General features: G+C 45.1%; 1 protein-coding gene across 1 annotated transcript in view; it reads left to right on the top strand.

Moving 5' to 3' along the window:
• MRNIP (MRN complex interacting protein) overlaps positions 1–10,667 on the top strand; it is a 22,859-nt gene that overhangs the window by 5,372 nt on the left and 6,820 nt on the right. Inside the window, exon 3 of the mRNA XM_012810978.2 lies at positions 7,321–7,403. Coding sequence (XP_012666432.1) covers positions 7,321–7,403 — 83 coding nt within the window. The remainder of the gene's footprint in view (positions 1–7,320; positions 7,404–10,667) is intronic.

Here is a 10,667-nt window from a genome sequence, read left to right as displayed (position 1 = left end):
CCGAGCCGAGCACATCTTTTCAAGCCCATCCCTTGTGTCCTACCTAAACTCTTCAGTACCACAGCCTATCCCACACCCTACTTTATTAGACCTACCTTTATTCACTTGCTTCTATAACCAGAGTAGCTTTCTTTCTGATCTTGAAACAGTCCACACTTTCTCCCTCTTGGGGCCTTTGTGCTTATTTTGGGGCTCTCTTCCCTCTTCTCAATATCCTCTGGGAAATTATGTATCAATGTGTTTATGCAGATATCGCCCATTAGACTGTATGCTCCATGAAAGCAGAGGCATTTTGTATTTTATTTACTGATGTATCCTCAGCACCCAGTACAATGCTGGCACCTAGCCAGTGCTCCATTGAATAAATGCATAAGTAATCACTCCCACACTGATGACATTTAACCTAATTTTCCTTTTCACTGTTATGTACAGCTCTGTGATGATAACACTTTTTAGTTCACTTGACCAACTATTATATTTACTATTTCCTTAAGGACAAAGTTTTATAAGTTGCTGTTTTAGTGGATATCTTCCAAATTTCTTTTACTTGGAAGTCATACACAAAACCACTTCACAATGGCTTTAGCAAAGGAAAAGAAAATGTGCTGGCAAAGAAATGAAGTATCTTAGGAAATACAAGGGCAGAACTTCATCCCTGATCTCTTAGAGAACTGACCCCCAAGAACTGAATAGCTGCTGAGTTTGGTGGCTCACACCTGCATTCTGGGAAGTCAAGATAGGCGGATTGCTTGAGCTCAGGAGTTTGAGACCAACCTGAGCAAGAACAAGACCCCATCTCTACTAAAAATAGAAAAACTTGCTGGGTGTCATGGAGGTATCATGTAGTCCAAGCTACTCAGGTGGCTCAGGCCAGAGGATCACTTGGGCCCACAAGTTTGAGGTTGCTGTGAGCTAGGATGACTCCATGATACTCTACCAGGGCCACAGAGTGAGACTCTGTTTCAAAAACAAAAACAAAAAATTGGGGCGGCACCTGTGGCTCAAAGGAGTAGGGCGCCAGCCCCATATGTTAGAAGTGGAGGGGTTCAGGCCCAGCCCCGGCCAAAAACTGCAAAAAAAAAAAAAAAAAGCCAAAATTGAACAGCTTCCATCAAGCCAGGCATCAGCTTTTCCTTCCCTTCTTCCTTCACCTAGCTTCTTTTCTATATTTTTCCTCTTTCTCTTCTCCATCCCTTTCTATTTCTCCCTAGACAGTTCACAGTAACATTTTCTGCTCAGAGTCCACAGAATTCATTTCAAGCCAGCTGCAATAGCTGAGTCCCAGTTACAAACTCCTGGGAGAAGCCCTCCAATTGACCCAGGCTGACTCAGATGTCCCCCTATGATCCTGTGAACTGAGATTGGGTCTCAGAAGACAGGGACTGGCGCATTAGCTAGGCAGACACTCCACATAGTAACTGCTGCTTGTCTTAGGTGTCATACACATTTCTGAATTCTCCTAGAGGAAGGCTTCACCTTTCTCTCATGCCTCTATGCCTGTGCCTTGGTGCATGACTTAAGGCTGACTTGGCTGCATTGACAAACACACACCAAAACTGTAGTGGCTTGACACAATAGAATGTGTTTTTCTTGTTCTTATAACAGTCCTGAAAAGACATTAAGGTCACCAGGGTACTGTTGGTGTGGTTGCTCAGGGATCTAGGCTTCTGTCATTCTTTTTTGTTGCGGGGAAGGGAATTCTGTCATTTCTGTCATTCTAAGTCTCTTTTATTCCGTAAGACTTGCCTGTAGCTGCCTCCAGCCCCTGAAAGGGGTAAGAGCATGGAGGAGCTAAATGAGACGCTTTTAGGACAAGGCCTAGAAGAAGATGACTTTCCCCTGGAAAGAGCCTGGTTTCATAAACACCCCTGACCACAGGCAGACTAAAGAATGAAGTCTATCTGGTTTTGTGCTCATGTAGGGGAGGAGAATGCATTTTAGTATTCAGCTCTCTGGGAAAGCACATTCCTATAATCATGCCAGAACTGGGTTATCAGTCTTTTTCAACTTTGCCATTTCCTGCTCCATTTCTTCTCCATTCACCTGAAGGTGTTCCGAACAGGAATGCTTCCCACCCAGCTCCCCACCCATCCACTAAAATTGCTCAAGTCAAAGTCAGCAATGATCTTGTTGCTGAAAACAGTGGTTGGTTCTCAGTTTACACCTGACTTACTAGCTCCTAGTCACCATAAGTCCACGGGAATTATCTGCTCATGGGACAGCAAGAATACTTTCTGAAATTAGCTGGGTGTGGTGTCACATATCTGGAGTTCCAACTCCTGGGGAAGCTGAGGCAAGAGGATTGCTTGAGCCCAGAAGTTCGAGGTTACAGTGAACTGCACTACAGCCTGCCAATAGAGCAAGACATTTTTTCGGAAAAATAAAGGATGCTCTTAGTCAAGGTAGATGGATTACTTGAGCTCAGGAGTTCAAGACCAGCCTGAGCAAGATCAAGACCCTGTCTCTGAAAAATAGCTGGATGTTGTGGTGGGTGCCTGTAGACCCAGCTACACAGGACTCTGAGGCAAGAGAATCACTGAGTCCAGGAGATTGAGGTTGCTGTGAGCTATGATACCATAGCACTCAACTCCAGGGCAACTGAGTGAAACTCTTGTCTCCAAAAACAAAAAACAGTGCTCTCCAGAGTGGGTGGTGAGGAGCAGCAGACGTGTAATGGGTGTATCTAGTCAAAGATGGGTTCTTTGTCCCATTTTTTTTTTTTTAAGAGATAGAGTCTCACTTTGTTGCCCTTGGTAAAGTGCCATGGTGTCACAGCTCACAGCAACCTCCAGCTCTTGGGGATAGGCAATTCTCTTGCCTTAGCCTCCCAAGTAGCTGGGACTACAGGCGCCTGTCATAATGCCCAGCAATTATTTTCTTTTTTTTAGAGACAGAGTCTCATTTTATCGCCCTCAGTGGAGTGCCGTGGCAGCATCACACAGCTCACAGCAACCTCCAACTCCTGGGCTTAGGTAATTCTCTTGCCTCAGCCTCCCGAGTAGCTGAGACTACTGAGACTACAGGCGCTCTCTATTTTTTTTGAGAGAGTGGCTATTTTTTGTTGCAGTTTAGCCAGGGCCAAGTTTGAACCTGCCACCCTCGGTATGTGGGGCCGGCACCCTACTTTTTTTTTTTTGAGACAGAGTCTCACTATGTCACCCTGGTAGAGTGCTGTGGCATCACTTACAGCAACCTCAAACTCTTAGGCTTAGGTGATTCTCTTGCCTGAGCCTACCTAGTAGCTGGGACTACAGGCACCTGCCAAAACGCTTGGCTATTTTTGGGTTGTAGTTGTCTTTGTTGTTAGGCAGGCCCAAGCTGGATTCAAACCCGCCTCTGGCGTATGTGGCTGGCACCCTAGATGCTTGAGATACAGGTGCCAAGCCACTGTTTTTTTGAGACAAAGTCTACTGTTGTCCCCCTGGATAGAGTGCTGTGATGTCATAGCTCACAGCAACCTCAAACTCCATGGATGTAAATGATTGATCCTCTTGCCTCAGCCTCCTGAGTAGCTGGAGGATGACAGGCACCTGCCACAATGCCTGGCTAGTTTTTTCTGTTTCTCATAGAGATGGGATCTCACTATTGCCCAGGCTGGTCTCAAATTCCTGAGCTTAAGCATTCTACCCCCCTCAGCCTCCCAGAGTGCTAGGATTACAGGTGTGAGCCACCTCTCCTGGCCTGTCCCATTGCTCTTCACCTATAAAACAGGTTTAAAGATTTAAAAAAAAGTTTTTCGGTTTTTTTTTTTTAAATAGAGACAGACTCTCACTTTATTGCCCTTGGCAGAGTGCTGTGGCATAACAGCTCACAGCAACCTCCAACTCTTGGGCTTAGACAGTTCTCTTGCCTCAGCCTCCCAAGTAGCTGGGACTTACAGGCCCAGGTACTTACAGGTGTTGCTATGTCACAACACCTAGCTAATTTTTCATTTTTTTTTTAGTTTAAAAAAGATTTAGGCTCGGCACCTGTGGCTCAAGCAGCTAAGGCGCCAGCCACATACACCCAAGGTGGCAGGTTTGAATCCCCAGCCCGGGCCCGCCAAACAACGATGGCTGCAACCAAAAAATGGCCAGGCGTTGTGGCGGGCGCCAGTAGTCCTAGCTACTTGGGAGGCTGAGGCAGGAGACTCGCTTGAACCTAGGAGTTGGAGGTTGCTGTGAGCGTGATGCCATGGCACTCTACCCAGGGGGATAGCTTGAGGCTCCGTCTTAAAAAAAAAAATGATTTAAAGAGAGAGTGCCATGGTATCATAGCAACATCAAACTCCTGGGCTCAAGCAATCTGCTTGCCTCAGCCATTCAGGTAGCTGGGACCACAGGCATGCATCACCATGCCTGGCTAATTTTTCTTTTTTTTTGTAGAGACAGAGTCTCATGTATCACCCTTGGTAGAGTGCCATGGCATCACACAGCTCACAGCAACCTCCAACTCCTGGGCCTAGGCAATTCTCTTGCCTCAGCCTCCTAAGTAGCTGGGACTACAGGTGCCCGCCACAACGCCTGGCTATTTTTTTGTTGCAGTTTGGCCAGGGCCGGGTTTGAACCCACCACACTCAGTATATGGGGCTGACACCCTCCCCACTGAGCCACAGGCGCAACCCCATTTTTCTATTTTTTTAGTAGCAACTGGGTCTCACTCATGTTCAGGCTGGTCTCAAATTTCTGAGCTCAAGCAATCTATCTGCCTCGGCCTCCCAGAGTGCTAGAATTACTGGTGTGAGCCACCATGCCCGGCCAAACCTTGAAATAACCATTTTTTTTTTTTTTTGAGACAGAGTCTCTCTCTGTTACCCTGGTAGAGTGCCAAGGCATTGTAGCTCACAGCAACCTCAGACTCCTGGGTTCAGGTGCTTCTTTTGCCTCAGTCTCTGGAGTAGCTGGGATTACAGGTGCCTACCACCAAGCTCGGGTAGTTTTTCTATTTTTAGTAGAACTGGAGTTTTGCTGTTGCTCAGGATGGTCTCCAACTCCTAAGCTCACAGGATCCACCCACCTCGCCCTCCCAGAGTGCTAGGATTACAAGTGTGAGCCACCTTGAGCAACCTAACCTTTTTTTTTGAGACAAAGTCTCACTCTGTTGCCCTATGTGGAGTGTCGTGGCATCAAAGCTCACAGCAACCTCAAACCCCTGGGCTCAAGAAATCCTCTGTCTCAGCCTCTAGAGTAGCTGGAACTACAGGCAAGTACTATAACACCTGCCTAATTTTTCTGTTTTTAGTAGAGATAAGGTCTCACTTTACTCCAGCTGTTCTGGAACTCCTGAGCTCAAGTAGTCCTCCCACCTCGGCCTCCCGCAGTGCTAGGATTACAGGTGTGAGCCACAGTGTCTGACCCAAAGATCAAATTATTAGGAATTTTGGCAGGTCACGGTGTAGGGCACACTTCTTGGGAGTGAGACACAATTATAAGAGGGACTTTACCTAATAGATGCAATCAGTGTAACCTAATTCATTGTACCCTCAATGAATCCCAAAACAAAATTACTAGAAATTTAAAGATGACAACAATAGAGCAGGTCTTAGGCCGATGATACTGATTCTGCCCATGGGTGGGCCCACACTCTCAAATTTCAGCCTTCACCATTTTCACCTAAAACACCCAGCTCCAGCCACACTGGTCTCCTCACTGTTCCTCAAAGTGCCAGCTCAGAAGTCTTTGCACTCCTTTCTGTGTCATTGCTTCTACTGAAATGTTCTTCCTCAGACATCTAATGGAGGTTGCTCTCTCATATCTTCCTATGTGTGCTCCCATGTCACCATCTCAGTTATGCATGCCTTAACCTCTTTGAACAGCCCATGGAAAATTGTCCCTCTTTCTACCCCAGCCCCTTTCATTGCCTGTTTTCTCAGAACTACTTGCTGCTATCTGATAGGCCATAGATTTCACTCATTTGATTATTGCCTGTCTCCTCCCACTGGGATGTGAGCTCCTCATGGCAGGGAGTTTTGTCCACTATTGTATTGTTCACACCTAAACCAGGGCCTGGCACCTAATAGGTGCTTGATAAAATACGTACTGGCTGAATTAATGACTTTGAAAAATAGCTTATATATATATATATATATATTTTTTTTTTTTTTTTCCTTTTGAGACAGAGTCTCACTGTGCTGCCCTGAGTAGAGTGCTGTCGTGTCACAGCTCACAGCAATCTCAAACTCTTGGGCTTAAGCAATTCTCTTGCCTCAGCCTCCCAAGTAGCTGCGACTACAGGTGCCCACCACAATACCAGACTGGTTTTTTTTTGTTGCAGTTGCCATTGTTTGAACCCGCTGGCCTTAGTATATGTGGCCGATGCCATAACCACTGTGCTATGGGCACTGGGCCTTTTTGATTTGTTTTTTTGAGACACAGTCTCACTTTGTCACCCTTGGTAGAGTGCCATGGCGTCATAGCTCACAGCAACCTCAAACTCTTGGGTTCAAGCAATTCTCTTGCCTCAGCCTTCCAAGTAGCTGAGACTACAGGTGCCTGCCGTAATGCCTGGCTATTTTTAGAGATGGGGTTTTGCTCTTGCTTGGGCTGGTCTGGAGCCTGTGAGCTCAGCCAGTCCACCCATGTGGGCCTCTCAGAGTTCTAGGATTATAGGTGTGAGCCACTATGCCCAGCCCTAAGTATATCTGAAAAATAACCAAAAAGAGTTTGTAGAAATTAGGCTTAGCACCTTTAGTAACATGGTTATGGTTCTGGCCACATACATTCAGGCTTGAGGGTTGGAACCCAGCCCGGGCCAGCCAAGCAACAATAACAACTGCAACAAAAAAATAGCCTGGTGTTGTGTTGGGCACCTGTAGTCCCAGCTACTTGGGAGGCTGAGGCAAGGGAATCACTTAAACCCAAGAGTTGGAGGTTGCTGTGAGCTATGACGCCATAGCACTCTACTGAGGGTAACATAGTGAGACTCTGTCTCAAAAATAAAAAACGTTTATAGAAATTAAAAGCATCTCATTTTATTTTGTGTTTTATTATCAATGAGGGTAAGTATCAGTTCATATATTTTTTGGAAATTTGTGTTACTTTCTTGTGAACTTTTCGTTCACATTCATTAATCATTTTGTGTAAGGCTTTGAGTTGAGTTTGGATTTTATAGGTAAAGTTAAAGGCACCAATGAGGCAACCAGACAGACCGAAGCTATTAGTTCTAGAGCCTGTTAGGTTTTAAGTCATTCTAGACATAGTAGTCAGTGCAGGATTCCCTTCATGTTGCCTTAAGTGTCTTTGGGCCTTGCACCTTTGTCTTTCCTGAGATGAATCTCAAATAAATATGTTTCTCAGCATTCTACCAATACTTTTTAAACTTAATATACTTTTTGTTTTTCAGGCTTATGGTGAGGGCTCTGGTGCTGACTGTAGACGTCATGTTCAAAAGTTAAATCTGCTGCAGGGACAGATTTCAGAACTCAGGTACGGTTGTTGGAGCGGAGCACAGTTTTTTCCCCTGCTTTCATCTTTCTTGAATAGTAGAGGTATACAGTGAAAAAGTCCCTTAGACTTTCATGTCTTACCATATAGCAGTTGAATACTCTGAGCAGTCCTCCCACTGAAAATAACTAATGCATGCTGGCTGTAATATTCTAAAAGCACTGATGAACTGACAGGAAAGTAAGTAACCCTCAGAGGTAAAAAATGAAATAAAAGCCAAAATCCAGAGAGGAAGCACTTGAGCCATTGGGGTGATTGAAGCCTGATGCTATGCAGCCTCCATGTAGATTGGGGAGGGATACAAGAGACAAGGAGACAAAGACTAGGGCCTGGTCAGTGTGGGAAGGACCTAGGAGACATCCATTCAAATCCAATCCAGAGGACTCCACCCTCCGTATGCAAATATACCCACTCTGTAACAGGTTGGTTCTGTTTTACAATGGCTGAACAGGGAGAAATACCTCTCCAAGATCTTGGAAGCATAAAGAAGCTGCTGCATGGATTTTTATCCTTTTATACTCAGGCTGAGAATTTTTCATTTGTCTCAGAAAGCAAAGATAAATGCAGCAAAATGTCTTCTACCCAGGCCTTAAAGAATTTCCATAGATAAGGTTCCAAGTCACATGTACAGTGTTAAAAATCATTAAACACTTGAGGAAACATGTCACCATGGACAAAAAGATCACAGAAACAACAGTCAGAAAAGTTGGATGCAGGCTGGGCACAGTGGCCCATGCCTATAATCCTACCACTCAGGGAAGACAAGGTGGGAGGATTTCTTAAGCTCAGGAATTTGAGACCAGCTCTAGCAAGCCCAAGAACAAGAGCCCCCATCTCTATTAAAAATGGAAAACTTAGCCAGGCATTGTGGTAGGTGCCTATAGTCTCAGCTACTCAGAAGGCTGAGGCAAGAGTTTGAGGTTGGTATGAATAAGATCGGCACCACAGCACTTTAGCCCAGACAACAGAGTGAGACACTGTCTCAAAAAAAACCAAAAAAAAAAAAAAATCTTAAGAATTATGAAGACCTCCAAATATATAATAGTGCAAGTTTAATATAGTTAACAAAAGTGGGGTTATAGGCCAAGTTTGGTGGCCCACACCTGTAATCTTAGACCTTTGGGAGGCTGAGTAGAAGGATTACTTGAGGCCAGGAGTTTGAGACCAGCCTGACAAAAGCAAGATCTTGTCTCTATAAGAAATAGAAAAATTAGCCCTATACAGTGTCATGCATCTCTAGACCCATCTACTCACGAGACTAAGGCAGGAGAATAGCTTGAGCCCAGGAGTTTGAGGTTCCAATGAGTTATAGTGACACCTCTGCAGTAGCTGGGACCATGTCTCAAAAAGTGCGAGCCTCATGCCTGTAATCCTAGCACTCTAGGAGACTGAGGTGGGTGGATTGCCTGAGCTCATGGGTTCAAGACCAGCCTGAACCAGGGCAAGACCTTGTGTCTAAAAATAGCCGAGCATTGTAGTGGATGCCGGTAGCCTGTAGTAGGAGGCTGAGACAAGAGAATTGCTTGAGCCCAAGAGTTGGAGGTTGCTCTGAGCTGTGACACCAAGACACTCTACCTAGGGCAACAAAGTAAAACTCTGCCTCAAAAAAAAGGGGGGGGTTGTAGTATGAGGGACTTTAATAGCTAAGTATATTTGAAAAAGAACTAAAAAGAGTTTGTAGAAATTAAAAGAATAGGCTCAGTGCATGTAGCACAGTGGTTACAGTGCCAGCCACATATACTGAGGCTGGCGGGTTTGAACCCAGCCCAGGCCAGCTAAACAACAATGACAACTGCAACAAACAGTAGCTGGGCATTGTGGCAGGCACCTGTAGTCCCAGCTATTTAGGACTGAGGCAAGAGAATTGCTCAAGCCCAAGAGTTTGAGGCTGCTATGAGCTATGATGCCACAGCACTTTACCCAAGGCAACAGAGTAAGATCTTGTCTCAAAAAAAAAAAAAAATTCAATGGACAGGTTAAATAGAGTACATTCTTTTCTTTCTTTTTTTTTTTTTTTTGGAGGTGGGGAACAGAGTCTTACTCTGTTGCCCTGGGTAAAGCGCTGTGGTATCGTAGCTCACAGCAGCTTCAAACTCCTGGGCTCAAGTGATCCTTTTGTCTCAGTCTTCTGAATAGTTGGGATTACAGGTGTCTGCCACAGTGCCCAGCTAATTTTTCTATTTTTTTTAGTGGAGACAGAATCCCACTCTTGTTCAGGCTGGTCTTGAACTCCTGAGCTCAAGCAGTCCACCTGCCTCGGCCTCTTAAAGTGAGGCTAGGATTACAAGTGTGAGCCACCTCACCTGGCTTAAATAGATTAAAAATAAATTCTGAGAAGAGAATTTGTAAAATGGAAGATAAATCTGAAGAAATTCTTCACAATGCAGTACAGAAAGATTAAAAAATGGGCTCGGTGCCCGTAGCACAGTGGTTACAGTGCCAGCCACATACACCGAGGGTCATGAGTTCAAACCCTGCCTGGGCCAGCTAAACAACTGCAACCAGAAAATAGCTGATGGCATTGTGGTGGTCACCTATAGTCCCAGCTGCTTGGGAGGCTAAGGCAAGAGAATCACTTGGGCCCAAGAGTTTGAGGTTGCTGTGACACCATAGCACAGAGTGACATGGTGGAACTCAGTCTCAAAAAAAAAAAATTAAAAAATGGAAAATATGAGGAAAAGTTGAGAGACATGGAGAATACAGAGAAGAGTTCCAGCAAGGAAGAATTAAGAGAACAAAACCAAGGCAATATTTAAAAAGATAAGAAGTGGAGCATATTCCAAATCAATTAAAAAACTTAATATTCTTAGATTCAGGAAACCCAGTAAATGTATATAGGAAATCCTAATTAATCCTCAAAAAAGTTACTGGGGCTGGGTGCAGTGGCACATGCCTATAATCCTAGCACTGTGGGAGGCTGAGCTGAGGAGTTCAAGACCAGCCAGAGCAAGAGTGAGACCCTGTCTCTTAAAATAGCCAGGTGCTATGGCAGGCACCTGCCTCAGCTACTCGGGAGGCTGAGGCAAGAGAATCTCTTAAGCTCAAGAATTTGAGGTTCCTGTGAGCTGTGATGCCATGGCACTCTACCAAGGGTGACATAGTGTGACTGTCTTCCCCCCAAAATAAAATAATATAAAACGCTTGGGCGGCTCCTGTGGCTCAAAGGATTAGGGCACCAGCCCCATATGCTGGAGGTGGTGGGTTCAAACCCAGCCCTGGCCAAAAACTGCAAAGAAAAAAAAAAAA

Source organism: Otolemur garnettii, unplaced genomic scaffold (genome assembly GCF_000181295.1).
Source record: "Otolemur garnettii isolate 467f Iridium unplaced genomic scaffold, OtoGar3 scaffold00146, whole genome shotgun sequence".
NCBI lineage: Eukaryota > Metazoa > Chordata > Mammalia > Primates > Galagidae > Otolemur > Otolemur garnettii.
The sequence above is the reverse complement of the archived record's forward strand: the minus strand, read 5'-3'. Positions and strand labels throughout refer to the sequence as shown.